General features: G+C 42.3%; 1 protein-coding gene across 10 annotated transcripts in view; it reads left to right on the forward strand.

Moving 5' to 3' along the window:
* epb41l2 (erythrocyte membrane protein band 4.1-like 2) overlaps positions 1-17,385 on the forward strand; it is a 53,651-nt gene extending 36,266 nt beyond the window's left edge. For 2 of the 10 annotated variants that reach the window (XM_087812807.1, XM_087812808.1), the window contains exons 15-23: positions 217-276; positions 2,517-2,684; positions 3,840-3,902; positions 4,145-4,600; positions 6,348-6,476; positions 6,669-6,767; positions 13,378-13,458; positions 14,000-14,114; positions 15,242-17,385. In XM_087812807.1, the coding sequence (XP_087668933.1) occupies positions 217-276; positions 2,517-2,684; positions 3,840-3,902; positions 4,145-4,600; positions 6,348-6,476; positions 6,669-6,767; positions 13,378-13,458; positions 14,000-14,104 (1,161 nt within the window). In that variant the 3' untranslated portion in view covers positions 14,105-14,114; positions 15,242-17,385. The remainder of the gene's footprint in view (positions 1-216; positions 277-2,516; positions 2,685-3,839; positions 3,903-4,144; positions 4,601-6,347; positions 6,477-6,668; positions 6,768-13,377; positions 13,459-13,999; positions 14,115-15,241) is intronic. The other 8 variants (XM_087812810.1, XM_087812811.1, XM_087812809.1 and 5 more) reach the window with 7 other exon arrangements.
* Positions 17,386-17,598: the final 213 nt, after the last annotated feature.

Genomic DNA, 17,598 nt, shown 5'->3' on the forward strand with positions numbered 1-17,598 from the left:
CACCTCAAAATGTCCCACTGGTGGTTTGGTTTCTTTCTGATATTATTTCAAAAGCTCAAGTGCTGATGCTGAATTATTGAGTGAAGAGTGAGACGTTTTCATCACCGCATGATATTAATGTTGTATTTTTATTTATGTATTGTTTTTTTTGGTTGGTCTAAAAGCATCATGTTCATTATTTATCACTCCATGTTGTGCTGTGTGTCTGCCTTCCAGAGCCCACTGAGAGTGCAGGCGGAGAATATTTATGTGAGGCACAGTAATTTAATGTTGGAGGTTGGTACTGGCATCATCTGATGGCTGAGTTGAACAATTTCACTTTTTTTTTTTTCCTGGTGAACTCTGACGCCATCAGAACGTTCTGTGTACTGAACAGTACGCGACTGCTGCCCTCTCGCACTCTCAGGCTCTGCACGCATGTGTGTCGTTACAGTTTGTGTGTGTGTGCATGTCGTGCCTGCACTTGTTGTCGTCTGATGATTGGTCGAAATGTATTTGGAAAGAAATTTTGTCAATGTTACTCATCCCTTGTCATGAAGCAGCCATTTTGAGCAGAAACAATTTAGTCATAACTCGCTATATCCAATATTATTTTTTTTAAAAAATCAACATTTTAAGTAATTGTTTAATTTCATTAGGTTCAATTGTCAATTACAACGATAGGTTATTATCCACAATAAGTGTTGGTCATACTAGAAAAACAAGTCAAGACCCACAAAAACTTTTATTAAGTAAACCATTTTGTTGACTGATTGAAAACAAGAGTAAATGTGTTTTACAAAATAAAACTTATCTTCATTGAACAAAACTAGGTATCACTTCATTTAGTTGCACTAACACGAGGCGAGTGTTTATACGTCTGATAATGTAGGACTGGCTATGGATGTCACAGTGAAACAAGCATGTACCAAGATTAATGATTACGTGTCTCGTTTTTGTTAAACAATGATGCGTTTAAGTATAGTTTTTAATTTGCAAATTAAAAATAATTCTCATTTTTTCATTAACAAATTGGCATTATTCAATAAATCTACATTTATGTTTACCTTGGTTGGTTTCAGCTACACTGCTAGGTACTTTTTTCACTAAGTTAAATGGGTTGTAATAGTAGAATAAAGTTTCTAATAGCACAAGGAATGAATAAGTCCCTGAGTCTATTAGTGTTGCACCTGGGAAGGAGCATGCGTTTTCTAAATAAAATAAGATGAACTAAATCATGCCTCTTAATACAACAATACTTGCTAATGATTCATTTTTTATTCATACCGATTTTAAATTCATATTAATGTTTATCTAAAATACAGCATGGTACCATTTGTATCTCATATTAATGCTAATAAAAGAAAGATGCTATATATTAGCACTCAGGTGTTGTTTTTACTTCATTATTTTGAAGGAAATATTTCACATGTCTGTCTCTGGCTTTTCTGATATTGTCATAGAACCTATATTTGCTGCACAATGTGGTAAATTAAAAAGGAAAACCCTGTTCTAGATGGATGGATATATATGCAATCATTTCTCCATGTTTGCATCACTAACAATGTGTTGTCAAGTTCAAAATGGCTGCTCTGTGATTCAAATCAAAGGTGTGTGGCTGTTTACTCTGTGCATGTTGTTGTATCTATTGTTCAGGTCTATGTATGGCTCAACTTTTAGATGTTGGTCAGGATGCTAACCCTCCCCAACTAACATCAGCTAAATTAGCAAAGGAGCTTTGATCTTGTGTCCCGGTGTTTCTCGCCTGTGATGATTTGGTAACAAAACTAAGACAACTGTGTGTTCTGGGGCTGGTAGTGAAAAATAGTGTACTATCAAAAGTAAATAGTTTTTGAGGCATGTTGCATTCCCTTTTTTTTCTTTTTTAAAATTAATTTAAAAGTATTTGTTGAGGGGAAAAATAGTTGCAATGATCATTTAAGTATTTTAACAATTTTCATTACTAACAGAACTAAAGTAAACTTTTTTTTGGTCGTTGGGGATTTTGTTACTTGACAATTCATTTTCATAACTTAACTACTGGATACCATTTTTTTTTTTCCCCCCCTCTTTTTTTGAGAATGCAAAATGCCTCAGCGTATTTAGTTTTAAGTTTGAATAAATGTTCTCAAATAAGTCCATGAGTTCACGACTCAGTGATCGTCCACTATCAGCTCCAGGTTCTAAAGTCCGCCTGCTGTTTTTGGTGCGATTGTAGTCGTCAAGATGGAAGCGCCGTTTATCATGGTGGCCTGTTTCTACACACACTTCATCACACACACACACACACTTCATTACACACACACACACTCTTGATATTAACATCATGTTTAAATCTACACAAGGCTGCACTGAGACATGGCTTCCATCTTGACATCCTAAATGACAGACTTTTGTACCTTTTCTCTCCAAACCTACACATTTGTTGTTGCCCTCTATCCTAATCCCCCCCTCCTCTCTTCTTTATTCATCCATACTTATACCATGTTCCTTCTCCTTTACCTCCCCCGTTTCTCCCTCCTTCCCTTCCCCATCAGGACCATGATAAGACCCAAGATGGGGTCCTGAAACATCAAGCTAGCATTAGCGAACTAAAGCGCTCCTTTATGGAAGCTCCGCCTCCCTCTCCTCCTCAACCCAACCAGTGGGAGAACCGTCTCACCTCCTCCCCCGCCACGGCCACACGTGGTCAGCAGCATCAAGTGGTATGTGTTAGGCATGAGTGACACCATCGGTCTGCTACTGATGCTGCTTTATTTGAGGGGTTCTTCCTGCTCTCTTTCACGTCTAATATTATTATTCTAATTATTATTATTATTGTATGTGAATATAAAGTGGTCAGAACGCCTCAACCTTTGTGAAGAGATCATCAAATTATCTTTATAATCAAAACCCTCCATTTACGCCACATGCTCTGGTGAAGAAAACGGACACAGAAGAAGAAAAAATATCTATAAATATAAAACATCCCCCTTTAAACACAAATCTGTCCTTTTATTTGACATTCAATTCAAGCGAGGTAACCAGTGATTTGTTCCATTTGAGTGCTTTCTTTGAATGGAAAAATTGTTACTTCACTGTAAGACCAAAAGTCTAACTATTTTTTTGAATGTCTTTTAGTCATATTGCATGATTTTATGTGTACAAAGAGGTATTTTTAAAGGTAATGCTTAATTAGAAGTATTTATTTACTATATACATGAGTCTCTTTCTATATGAGTCCCATGGAGTTGGTTAGTTGATCTTGTTCATAGTATAAATGTTTTTTAAACCCAAATATACTTGTTAATTTATATACAAATAACTTATACTATATACTATACATTTTGGGGCGTTGGCTGTTAATTTTACACAAGGCCTGTATATTGTAATTGATGTGTCAGGGGCTGTAAAGCCAAAAGAAAGAACCTTGATATGATTGCGCAATTTATAAAGATACTTAAGGTACAAGAAAATAAATAAGAAAAAAAACTTTTAGTGCATCCATAAAGTATATTAAAAAAGTATAATTATGCCATGGCATGATATAAATAACATTTTTATACATTATATTCAAATGTAAATCATGTAATTTTGAAATAATGTAAATATGATATAAAAAACTATGTTTTTCGATTTGATTTCTTCATTCAGGAAGATTAAAAAAGCTGACAAAACCTCTAAAATAATTATAATATTCTAAAACTTTGAGTTGTTAAACTATTACTTTGACAGCATCAATCAAGTTGTGGATGTCCAGCCACGGTGGGACAGAAAAAAACACACTAACTGAAATGCTATGGTTTTTATCTGTGGTCACCAAAGAAAATGACCTCTGACCTCTGACTCACTCCTGTTGCGGTAACCTTTGTGTCACTCAGGTGCCTGAACAGGAAGCTGCTGCAGCTGATAACACCGTCACTGACACCAAAGAGCCTGTCAAGGTGCTTCTAACCTCTGTGTAACCTTTCATCCTCCACTCATGTTTCCTCCTGCAGTGACCATCTGTGACTGTCTCGTTCTTCACATCTTTTAATGATTTGCCTTTTATTTTTGCCTTAATTTTTGCATTTTGTTTTTTTTTTCATCCCTACACGTTGTGTATGTGTGTGCACCTCATTTGTGTTTGTGCACTGTGTTGTGTACATGCATGTGTGTGTGTGTCTGTCTGTGTGCGTGTTTATAGACCACCGAGGTTGAAATTGAAGAGACGGTTGTCATCCAAGAGGTTTCCAAAGCCACCAAACCCGCACAAAAGGAAGTGGAGGTTGAGGCGGTGAAGCACGGGAGCGTTTCCTCCGACAGCGAGAGCGAAGAAGAGGCCGAGTATCACCCCAACGTGCCCGTGTCCATCTCTCATACCAAGATCCCCGAGGAAGAAGAAGAGGAGACGACGAAAGAGGCGGCAACGGGGACGGATAATCCAGACTCTGGTGAAGTGGGTGATGAAAACGAAGAGCAGCCCGGATCAGAAGAGGTGAAGAAAGAGGCGGATGATGCCACTGAAGAAAGCACAGACCAGATGAAAGAAACCTCAAATGGACTGCAAGAGGATTCTGCTCCGGCAGAAGTTGTGGACGAACCCAAAGTGAACGGCGACGCGTCAGTGGAAGCGCGTCCGCACGTTATTTGTTGCTCTGAGGTAAAGTTTGACGCCCGCGGAGCTTCCCTGGGGTTTCACCGCCCCTGCTGCGAGCCGTAGAAAACCCCGTCTCTCCCTTCAAAGTCCTTCTGGCTCTAGTTTCCTAGCTTTGGTGCTGCTCTTGCCGGATCTTCTCCATTTGATCTATTTATACGCGTCACATTCAAATCGCTGCTGGTGTGTTGTGACGTAAATGGGGCATAGATCCAGACGTGCATGCTCACTGTTAGACGCTCCTTGCATGTCGTGTCACCTGGTGTTCGTGCTCCACGTGTTGCCACCGATGTTGCAGGAAACTCCTCGTTGCCCACCACTGTGTTTCCAGCTTCTTTGCATGTTTCTTCCACTTCCATTCAGGGCTTGTTCTGCTGGTCTGCACCGCCCGTGGCTCGTGGTTGACGTGTCGTGCATGTTTGTGTCGTGCTGATGTGTGCGTTTGCATGTCGACGCCAAAGGGAGTTTGTGTTGCACTCGCAAGCTTTTGCATTTGCCTGTCGTCGTGTTTCTGTGGTGATGTCGTGCGTCGGCGTATTAGGGACTGAAAGCGGAAGAAAAGCTCATTTATCACAGCAATAATGCACAACATCCTTTTTGTTTTTGTTGATGTACACTTCTTGTGTTTGATTCATCCACTGTTGACAAGTTTGCACTAAGCCGCAGTGTGACGACTCAACAAAACTGGTCTTAAACCAGATAACATAAAATAATTGTCTACATCAGCGTGACTACATGGTCAGGATTAATTGTACTTAATAGGATTTATTTTAGACACGCAATGTTTCCATTTTATTCATTCATTTTATCATTTTATTTATTTATTATTTATTTATTTATACACAACAAATGTATAATGTATATATTTAAATGTGTGATTGTTTTGTTTGTGGAGCATCTATTTCTGAAAGCACAAACTTCCAAAATATTATTTGTGAGCCAAAGGAGAAAACAAATGGTTTTAAGATGATCATGTAGTGAAATGATTTACTTCTTTGGAACACCCTATGTATTCTTAAATGTATACAGTAAAAAGAAGGAAATGCATGCACATTTTTAAGATGTTTTAACATTTAAAAAGATGTATAATTGTAATGGTAGGAGTAGTTGTATTTGATAAATAATTAATTATTACATGATTCAATAATATCTTATTTATTTGGGGGAAAAAACTTTAATGCTTTTAACCTTGAAATGTTATCAAGAATTCAGCCTCTTTTTTAATTATTATAAAAACAATATATAGTTTATTTAGTTTAAATTAGGACCTTGATTCTGTTTTTTGTTTTTGTTTTTTAGGAAATTGCTTAAAATGTCAATTGAACAGTTTCTTTGTGCATCTGCTCAATATTTATCCAGTCTGGCTGATTTCTCATGCTGCCATTAGTTGGTGTGACAAATAATGAAGTGCATTTTATTTAAATTATGTTTCATTTCAACACATAACTTCTTTCTAATAATGCTTCAATGTCTTCACTGGCCCTAATACGCCTTCACTGTACTTTGGATGATTTCTATATATCTGTCTTTATTGTTGTTGTTTGAAATGGATGTTTATTTTATTTTCAAGAAAATATTATTTAAAAATATAATTTCAGTGTCAAACCATCCACAATATTTTTATCATAATGCATTTCCACTGACGGTGTTTTCCACATATTTCTGATTTCCTAACCTGCTCCAGTTTAATAAATTAACACTCTTTTCTCCCCCTTCACTTCCCTCTCTCTCTCGCTCTCTCTCCCCCTCCCAGCCGCCCGTGGTAAAGACAGAAATGGTGACTATATCAGACACGTTTGCGGCGCAGAAAACTGAGATAGCGACAAAAGAAGTGCCCATCGTACACACGGAGACCAAGACCATCACATACGAAGCAGCACAGGTGCACTTTCTTTTCGGCATGAAAACTCCAAAGATGTGTTTCGTGAATGACTTGAATCTTATTTGAGTTGCTTTTATTTGGGCAGTGTTACTCTTTTAGTTTGTCTGGGAGCAGATAAAAGCACACGTTTTTTTTAAATCTGATTAATTACTAATCAAAGGAAATGCATTCATTTTCTTTTGCTGTCTTCAGCTGGACGGTGGAAATGAAGGCGAACCAGGAGTTCTGATGACTGCGCAGACAATCACCTCAGAGTCTCTGTGCACCACCACGACCACGCACATCACCAAGGTAACCAAGCTCACACTGTTGTGGTTGTTTGTCTTTTTTTTTTTTTATGACTGGGTTACAACTCACAGATATTAAGTTTTTGGGCTTTTATCATCACCTCATTTCAAAGAATATCTTCTCTAGATTCATCTGACATCAACATTTAAAACGAAAGTTACATATGTAACTACGGTTCTATGAGTCCCGGATGACCGCCAGAGGCGGTGCTTCAAGCACTGAATGTATGCATCTTGCGCATGCGCAGTTCGAGTTTAATACCAACAAAGTCACCTGTGACCCCTGATGACCCGGAAGGGTATATCTTCCGGTGACATCAGAGGATCTGTTCCTGCAGAATCTTCTCGCGAAATCACAAGGATTCTGAGTGACAGAACGCTCTGGCGGTCATCCGGGACTCATAGAACCGTAGTTACATATGTAACTTTCGTTCTATTTCGTCCCTACTGACCGCCAGAGGCGGTGCTTCAAGCACTGGATGACCCATAACAACAAGGTCACAAAGAATCCTAGTACATACACCTCATTGAGGGGAAGCAACAGAGTCGGGCAACCGGACCACACCTCATGGATGAGGAGTGGCGACGTTCACCCGATAGAACCTGAAAAAAGTGCTTGGTGAGGCCCATGATGCTGCCTCACGGATGTCCCCTAGGGGTACCCCGCGTAGGGCTGCCCATGACATAGACATCGCTCTGGGAGAGTGGCACCTCACCCCGAATGGCAGGGGGTGACCACTTCCTTTATATGCGTGGGTAAACACATCCACGATCCAGTGAGACAGTCGCTGTTTGGAAAGAGCACAGCCTTTCCTAGGGCCACCATAGCAAATGAAGAGCTGGTCCGACCGTCTTATACTTGCGGTTGCAGCTACATAGGTTCTTAGAGCCCGCACAGGGCACAGCAGTCCAAACGCGTCTTCCCCTTCCGGGGGAATAAGTTGTGCCACTTGAATGGGACGGTTGAGGTTTGATAATGACCGAACCTTTGGGAGAAAAGCCATATTTGGCCAGAGGGTAACCCCTGAGCAGTCTGAGCTCCACCGCAGACATGACTCACTCACAGACAGGGCATGTAGTTCCCCAATACGCTTCACTGAAGCAATGGCAAGGAGAAAAGCAGTCTTAGCAGAAACCCACTTCAGCTCTGCCTGAGCCAGGGGTTCAAAGGGAGGCAGACACAAAGCGTCGAGCACCAGGTGCAAATCCCCTGCTGGGGCACGCTGTGTGCGTGGGGGGCGTAATCGCCACGCGCCCTTTAGAAAGGGGGACACTAGTCTGTGGGACCCCACTGTGTTATCATCTACCCGAACATGTCGAGAGGAAATGGCTGCCGCGTATACTCTCAGTGTAGCAGGAGACCGGCCACTGTCCAATAGTGACTGGAGGAACTCCAGAATCTTTGGGGCTGAACAGTGCACAGGGTCCTCACCCCTGTCTGAACACCATGCAGCTAACAGTTGCCATCTATTTGAATACTGCAGCCGTGTAGAAGGCGCCCTGGCGTTTAGTATAGTGTCGCAGACAGCATCTGAACACTGCGTCAGAAGCGGGTTGGGCCCTGCAGCGGCCAGACCCAGGTTGCAGGTGAAGAGGGTCGGGACGCCAAATCTGGCCCTCTAGCTGAGACAGGAGATCCTTCCTGTCGGGGAGGCGCCATGGTGAGCTGGCAGAGCCTGCGCAGCAGTGGAAACCATGTTCTCCCTGGCCAGAAGGGGGCTACCAACAGCAGCCTGTGACCCTGATGGAGGACCCCCTGTAGTGTTAAGAATATCAGAGGGATTGTAGGGAAAGCATAGAGGAGACCTTCTGGCCAGTCGTGCGCAAGAGCATCCTGGCTCAGAGGACTGCTTTCCTCTTTCAGGGAGAACCAGAGGGGGCAATGGGTCGACTGCTCTGTGGCAAACAGATCTACCTGTGCTCTGCCGAAGATGTCCCAGATATTGAGCACCACCCCTGGATGAAGCCGCCACTCCAATGGAGGCTTGCCTCGGGAGAGCGGGTCTGCGACCTGACTCTGGTCCCCGGGCAAAAACATTGCTCTCAGGCTGGCCAGGCGTGGAGCCGCCCACAGTAGGAGGTCCCGGGATGCTTGCAACAGCTGTGCAGACCTGGTGCCCCTCCTGGTGGTTTATATGTGATACGGTCGACACATGTATGACCGCACAAGCACATGTTGCCCTCTCGGTAAGGGAAGAAAGTACTGCAGGGCCATATACATAGCTCGTAGCTCTAGTACATTTGATGTGCTCCGAGCAATCTCGAGCAGACCACAGCCCCTGGGCTGTATGGTTTGCCAAACTGCACCCCACCCTGAGGGGAGGCGTCTGTTGTGATGGCCTCTCGACGGAATGCAACCGAACCCATCTGCACGCCTTGGAGGAGAAAGGTCTCTCTCCACGGAGCCAGGGCAAGGAGGCAACGGTGTGACACCTTGAGTCTCCTGTGCCGGTGCCACCTGGCATCCAGGTGAAAGTTGTTCAGCCACCTCTGAAGGGGGCGTAGCAACAACAGCCCCAAAGGGACCACGGTGGCGGCAGCCGTCAGTTTGCCTAGGAGTCGCAGAAACTCCACGTAATGCAGCCACATGCCCCTGCGGAAGAGGGAAGGAGGCGGAGGATGTCGTCCACCCGCTGTGGTGAAGGGCAGGCTTCCGTTGAGACTGTATCGAGTGTCATCCCGAGAAAAAATGTGCTCTGCTAGACTAGGGAACTCCTTGAAGAGTTGACCCTGAGAGCTAGTCGAGACACATGGGAAAGAAGGCTTGTGGTGTCCAGGGTCACCAGAGACCGGGACAGAGCACAGATAAGCCAATCGTCTAGGTAGGGCAGAATCTTCATGCCCTGCGACTGCAGGGGCGAGAGGGTTGCCATCACAACCCTGGTAAGGAACCCGCGGCGAAGGGAGAGGCCGAACGGGAGCACCCTGAACTGAAAATGACGTCCCTGAAAGGCGAACCTCAGGGACCGTCTGTGGTGTTGTGCTATGGGCACATGAAGTAAGCGTCCTTCAGGTCTACTTAACTAAGCCACTCCTCTCTGGAAACAGCTCGCAGAACCTCTGCAGGGCTGAGCATGTGGAATTTCAAGACCTTCAGGAACTTGTTGAGTCCCCTCGAGTTGAGGATAGGACGGAGTCCGCCATCTTTCTTGTTACCAGAAAGTAAGTCGAGTAGACCCCTCCTGGTTGTAACAGGGGATCTATCTGCTCGATTGCACCCTTGTCCAGGAGGACGGACACCTCCTGGTTGAGGGTTCGGGCTTTGCCGGGTCGCGTATGATGGTCATCTTGACCAGGCCAACGGTTGGGGGCCGGCGTCGGAACTGAAGTTGTACCCATTGGTCAACTGCTGAGCAGGCTGTGGACCTGTTGAGTTTGTCTGGCTTGGACAGTTCTCTCAAGTGCCTCTAGCGCGGCAGGTCCAAAGAGTTCCCCCCGGTTCCACTGGAACACTGCGGAGGGTTCTCCCGCATGCCTATGCAAATTATGGACGAAGCATCCAGTGGAGTCTCCTGTAGGGATGCTGATAAAGCAAGCACCAGGTGGGGCATAGAGTTACCTATGTGTCGCATTCGTGCCGCTGCCTCATAGGCTTTGGAGAGCAGCTTTTGTCTGCTCAACCGCTGGTATGCGGCCCAATCCAAACTTGGGTGCATGCTGCCTGGCTGCCCGGCTCCGGCCGTCTGAAGTTGCACGAGAGAAGGCTCTGCAACTCCCTCAAATATTCGTCAGATGGAGGCACAGTAAAGTTGGCGGGAGCTGATCCGCGCCTGAAGAGCACTGGCCGAAGCTGGCTGAGCCTGCGGTATATCTAACTGCAGGCGAGCCAGGGCCGTACGAATGACAGCCCCGTTGCGCCTTCTTCAGAACCAGCAGTAGAACTGTGGGCTGAAATACGGGAACCTGCCACGGAGATGTGGGAGGCTACATGCCGTGGCACCACCTCCTCTCCATATTCGGCGAAGTCAGTGGCTGAAGCCATGGGGATTACATCTTCCTCCGGTACCAAGATGGCTGGAGGAGGAGCAGGATCACCCAACTCTCTTTCCCCGGGCATGAAGCTGCAGTTCATACAGGGATCTTCTGACAGACCTTCCCTCAGATGCTCGAGACCAAGGCATGAGGGACACATATCATGGCCATCCTCAGGCTGCAGGGAAGCCAACAGACTGAGCAAGAGTGGCCGCCAAGCATGTTAGCAACGAGCAAAAGGCCACAGAGAGAAAAAACAACAAACGCTGGGAGCGGGAGCGAAAACACAGCCTTCACCAACGAGTGTTACACATATGAGATAGAATTATCACAAACGCTGGGAGCGGGAGCGAAAACAGCCTTCACCAACGAGTGTCACACATATGAGATAGAAGTATCACAGATGCTGGGAGAGGAAGCGAACACGCAGTCGTCACCAACAAGTGTTACACATATGAGATAGTAGTATCACGGATGCTGGGAGAGGAAGCGAACACGCAGTCGTCACCAACAAGTGTTACACATATGAGATAAAAGTATCACAGATGCTGGGAGAGGAAGCGAATACGCAGTCGTCACCAACAAGTGTTACACATATGAGATAGAAGTATCACAGATGCTGGGAGAGGAAGCGAATACGCAGTCGTCACCAACAAGTGTTACACATATGAGATAGAAATATCACAGATGCTGGGAGAGGAAGCGAATACGCAGTCGTCACCAACAAGTGTTACACATATGAGATAGAAGTATCACAGATGCTGGGAGAGGAAGCGAACACGCAGTCGTCACCAACAAGTGTTACACATATGAGATAGAAGTATCACAGATGCTGGGAGAGGAAGCGAATACGCAGTCGTCACCAACAAGTGTTACACATATGAGATAGAAATATCACAGATGCTGGGAGAGGAAGCGAATACGCAGTCGTCACCAACAAGTGTTACACATATGAGATAGAAGTATCACAGATGCTGGGAGAGGAAGCGAACACGCAGTCGTCACCAACAAGTGTTACACATATGAGATAGAAGTATCACAGATGCTGGGAGAGGAAGGGAATACGCAGTCGTCACCAACAAGTATAAAAGAATCTACTTCAGTAGCTGAAAAAAACAGCAATATAAATGTCGGGAGAGGGAGCGAAAACACTGCCGTCACCAAGAGAAATCAAAATACAACCAAAAGCGATTACAACAGGTTGTACCGATATATAAATATTTATTGTACAATGTTGGGAGAGGGAGCGAAAACACTGCCGTCACCAAGAAATCAAAGTACAACCAAAGTGAGTACAACAGGTTGTACTGGTATTCATTGAATATAAATATAGAGTACGATGTTGGGAGAGGGAGCGAGTACACTTCCGTTCACCGAAATAATCAAAATACAGCCAAAAGCGAGTACAACAGGTTGTACTTATATTCAATGATATATAAATATTTAGTGTACAATGTTGGGAGAGGGAGCGAAAACACTGCCGTCACCAAGAATCAAAGTACAACCAAAGTGAGTACAACAGGTTGTACTGGTATTCATTGAATATAAATATAGAGTACGATGTCGGGAGAGGGAGCGAGTACACTTCCGTTCACCGAAATAATTAAAATACAACCAAAGCGAGTACAACAGGTTGTACTGATATTCAATGATATATAAATATAGAGTACAATGTCGGGAGAGGGAGCGAGTACACTTCCGTTCACCGAAATAAATCAAAATACAACCAAAGCGAGTACAACAGGTTGTACTGATATTCAATGATATATAAATATAGAGTACAATGTCGGGAGAGGGAGCGAGTACGCTTCCGTTCACCGAAATAAATCAAAATACAACCAAAAGCGAGCACAACAGGTTGTACTGAAATTCAATGATAAGAAAATTGGTACTCAGCCAAACGATGACGATCTCCGGAAGTGTCCACGGCGAACCGCTACAACTTCTCCGCGTCAAAAGTTCGTTGCAGTCTCTGGAGGGCGAAAGTTTCGCAGCTCCGACAGAAGTCGCGTGACTACCAGCAACGAAAGAGCTAGTCCTTGAGCTAGCTCGGTGACATGCTACTTGCGCAGCGAGAAGATGAAAAGGAACAGATCCTCTGATGTCACCGGAAGATATACCCTTCCGGGTCATCAGGGGTCACAGGTGACTTTGTTGGTATTAAACTCGAACTGCGCATGCGCAAGATGCATACATTCAGTGCTTGAAGCACCGCCTCTGGCGGTCAGTAGGGACGAAATAGAACTAGGTTTTTATTATATATTTGCAAACAATACTTTCTGTATACTATAATTTGACTTAACTACCTTTCTGTTTTATCCATGAAATCTACTCTTTAGACTTTAGACTTTCTTTATTTTCATTGCACAGAAGAACACAATAAAATATTGTAATCTAGTCAGACTAGAATGCGTTTTGTCTGCCAGTAATTATTAAAATATCAACAAGCCACAAAAAATCTGAAAAGAGAAAGAAAAAAAAAAAGTTTTAGGTTGGGTAGTTATTGGGTTGTTTTTTTTTATTAAATTGCTTGAAAAAAACCTTTTGAATTGAAACTTTTCAACTGGAAAGTCATTTCATTGATATGACGGCAGATGTGCTGCTTTAATCTCCTCCACTCTCAACATGTTTGTCTCTCACAGACATTGAAAGGCGGTCTGTCGGAGACGAGGATCGAAAAACGCATCGTCATCACCGGAGACTGCGACATCGACCACGACCAGGTCAGTCCTCCGTCCTTCAAATGATGACAATTATGATCAGTGTTGATCAGCCGGGCGGTCTAGGGAGGGTTCACCTGGTTCACCACAGATTGAAGAAACAAGTTAGTTGGTCAGACCTTCATCCCGATCTTTCCCTTTGGATGCTTTTTGTTGACCACATTTCAAAAGTAATTTTCAAGCTTATTCTGTCTTTAATTTATTGTTTCTTTGCATTATTTCACCCTGGCATGTTTAAAGCTGTTTTAAATGTATGTATATTATGATATACATGTACTTGATTATGTTTCATCTTTTTTTAAATTGCTGGATTTACCACCGAAGCACATTTGTTGATGACCTTCATTCATGTGTCACCTGAAGCCATTTTACACGTTAACTCGTATCATCTTAACTGTCATCTGTAAAATGTGTGTAAATCCAGCATTCATTTCATTTTCTTTACGCTTCTTATTTATTTGGATTTTTTTTTTTTTCCCCCATTTAACTCCACCTCCCCCCCACCCGCCCTTCCTGTTGCCTGTGGTGCCCCGGGGTACTGTAGGCACTGGCCCAGGCCATTAAGGAGGCCAAAGAGCAACATCCTGACATGTCCGTCACCAGAGTGGTGGTTCATAAAGAAACTGAACTGGCCGAGGAGGAGGATTGACCCAACTCAGGTATTCCAAGAAACCTCTTCATTGCTACCATTTGTTTCTCACAAACCTTGAGAGTTAGAGCAGCAAGATGACCGACTGACTGAGGAGAATGATGCATGTTTAGAAGGTCCAGTGTCCAGAAGAACGAAGGTGCACAAGAAACTGCACAACTTTATTTTAGTTTAAAAGTTTGGCCAATTGATGTTTTTAAATTACCAATTCATCCAGACCACTGGCAACACAGTTTGAAGAAGCTAAAGTGGCTCCTAAGTACCATCTATCGATCGTATGCCACGAAATGCATTTAAAAAAAGCCACTTTCAAGCACACAAAATGGGGAAACTGTCTGCTGATCAGAATCAAATTGAAGTTGGATTACAAAAAAGGTTTTGTTTTCTCTTCTTAAGAAGTCCAATCTTTCTTAATTCAAATTGCAAAAAAAACCCATCAGCATTTGTTAAACAAAAGTTGTTTCCCAGTAATAACTAATTGTTGCTCTAGTTTCCTTTGTACTCATTTGGATCAATATTTACTTTTCTACTAACCAGTGGATCACAAACAAGCTGATGATTTAACTGTTCATTATTCTGTATAACTACACAGGCTCATAAAATAATGTACATTTTTATTCAAGCCAATAATGCAGTCACACTTTTTCAATGTTTATCATAGATTTATGTGTAAATATTGACATTTTAATAGAAACACTATCATATTTTCATGGTTATAGACACATAACTTCCTATATTAAACACTTGGCAAGATGAAAAGAAAATACTCAATTTAAAAAGTTTAAATGGAGTGCAAAGCTTAATTGGAAATAAATAAAAAATGAAATGTCCACATTTCATTATACAAAGTTTGATTCTTTAGGTGAGTAAAAGTGTTGAAAGCAATGTAGGTTTTTTTAGTTAACTAAAATGTGAAATAATCCTAATCCAGGTCTGTTGTGAAGCAGATATTCTGATGAAACTTCTTTCTCTTAAATATTCATCTGCTTTAAAACCAAATTGATTTTAAATTCCTAAAAATAAATTCCAATCGTGATTCATTCCCCTCAAGAACAGTCATCGTTGGAGCATTTTGATCCATTCTTTACTCCTTCAGTCTTGCCAACTGCTTTCTTCTCTTTTCTTCTCGACCTCCAGAGCTGAAGGGCCGATCGTGAGCGTTTCCTTCATTGACATTGAAACGACCTTCACCACCCTGTGACACCCACCCAAGACTGGCTCGCGAGGAGGCCCCAGAACCAGAGAAGAAGTCTCCTCCGAGTCCAGTGTTGCTTACATGTCTGTGGTATATCGAAAAAAAATCCTTTCACTCCAAAACCAAGAAAAGAATAACCTCACTGATTTGGGGGGACATTAGAACCACTTTGTTAGTCTAAACATTTGTAGCGTGTTTTATTTTTGATGGCGTCTCTTCATCAATGTCTGTACGAGAGGTCAGTGCTTCTGTTTTTTTTTTTGCAGAGATCTAGCCGTAGGGTGCAGCCAAAACCAGTCACGACTGAATTAAATTATGGTTAAAAATTATCATTTTTACTGATCATTTTTATCTGTGCTTACTTTTTCTACAGCAAATAGTTGTTTAAACTCCAAACATTTAGGCCCCTCCCTCTAAAATATGACTCTTTTTTTTCTACACATGTCATTTTTTTAGATGACGAATCTCAGATTGTATTTTTTAGCCTTTTTTTTTTATCGGAGAAATTCCAGATTTATGTAAACAAGGAAGTGAACCAGTTCTAACATGTCATAACTGGGTCTTATTTCCTGAAGTCAAAACCTTTTTTTTGATCATTTTTTGTTGTTGATCTACAAATTCATCTACATTCCATGTGTGTTCTAATAACTGTTTATATTCTTGAAGGACCTTCACAGTTATGGGTGTAAAATAGACTTAACGGAAATACAGTTAGAGTTCATGTTTACTAAATAGATATAAAAAGGACTTTGTTAGTCACGAAGGTGTGTGACTTTAGCTTTAACACAACAGGCCTGTGAACAAGGACCGTGACACTTTGGGATTTTGGGATGTTGAGGCACACATTGTAGTGCTTTAATAAATCGTTTTGGGAGGATTTATCATATATTTTAACGCTTGAAACGTAACAAAATATATGACTATGGTGCTTCCTGGTACCAAATTGACCTTAATAAGAGCGTCTCATCTGACTCTTCGTTGCCGTTTTCACCGATTCCTGTCAAATAACCTGGGATTTATTTCAGCCCGTCTTTACGCACACTCGTCTAGTCTAGGTGGATTGGAAAAATAAATAGAGTGACACTGCTCTGACAATATGTCTAGATTAGATCTTAGTTCATCTGATGCTGGCTGTGTTAAAACCCTTTGAACACGACCAAATACTGTCACCACTAGTGAGATTTCCTCATATTTCATCATGAATTCAAAAAGATATATATAACAAAATGAAAGAAAAAACTATTAGAAAATGAGTGCACTTGATCACAGCGCCTGCTGAAGCCTAAAGGGAAGTGAAAAATTGGATTTTCAAAGTGCTCTTGAGCCCCCGACCCGAAGGTACAAGATGTCTTTTTCTGTTCATAAACTGTGGTTCGTTCATCAGCAATAATAACTTGTGAATTAATGTAACGTTCTGCTTGGTCTACACCTGCTCTGTCTGGCTGTGCTCAAATGTACATGTGATTTTAACACTGTAAACACCACATTGGACAGTTGTTTTGAGATATAAATGTTGATGCCACTACTTTCTTCAAAGTGATGCTCGTCTCAAGACCAATTTAATTGAGCCACTGTGTGAGTTTTCCATTTTTATTTTTCCGACATCCAACCATCAGCAATACCAGTCATACATGTGTCGTCCGTGTTATGTTGATGGGTTTTTATCAGAGCTGCAGAGCTGCCTGGCTCTCTAAATTTACACAAAACTCTTCAACACTTCAACCTGACCAGACCTAAAAACAAAAATGAAAAAAAAAGAATCTCGGTACTCCTTCACAATATCACTCTCATGGTTTTATATACAGCATTTAAAAAAAAAAGATTTTTATATTAAAAGCTCAGGATTTGTGATACAGTTTAAATATCGAAGACATTTTTGGTTTGAGAGACCAGCACCATTTTTGTATGTTACATCAACTGCTTTAAAAATAAGTGGCATTTAGGAAAAAACAGTCGTCAGCTCCAGCTCTGTCTTTTATCAACTGTCACACTTTCTATCCAGCAGCTTCAATGTCTTGTGTCCCCCCCACGTTGCCACGCCTCCCCCTGTATAACACTGTTTAAATAAAGGATTGTTATACTGTCACGTGTCCGCACTTTTATGAACCATAGTCATGTATGTTTAAAAGTCTTCCTGAAGATTTGTGTCGAAAGTGTCAGCTGCTGGAGTGAGATCCCACGCTTCTCCTCCTGAGTGGTGCACTTCTGTATGTCCGTCGGAAGATGGCGCTCCCGTCTCCTGGTAACTCGGATAATTCATTCTCAACTGTAAATACAAAAAATTATTACATTTTTCCCC

Source organism: Callionymus lyra, chromosome 17, assembly GCF_982586985.1.
Source record: "Callionymus lyra chromosome 17, fCalLyr1.hap1.1, whole genome shotgun sequence".
Classification (NCBI taxonomy): domain Eukaryota; kingdom Metazoa; phylum Chordata; class Actinopteri; order Syngnathiformes; family Callionymidae; genus Callionymus; species Callionymus lyra.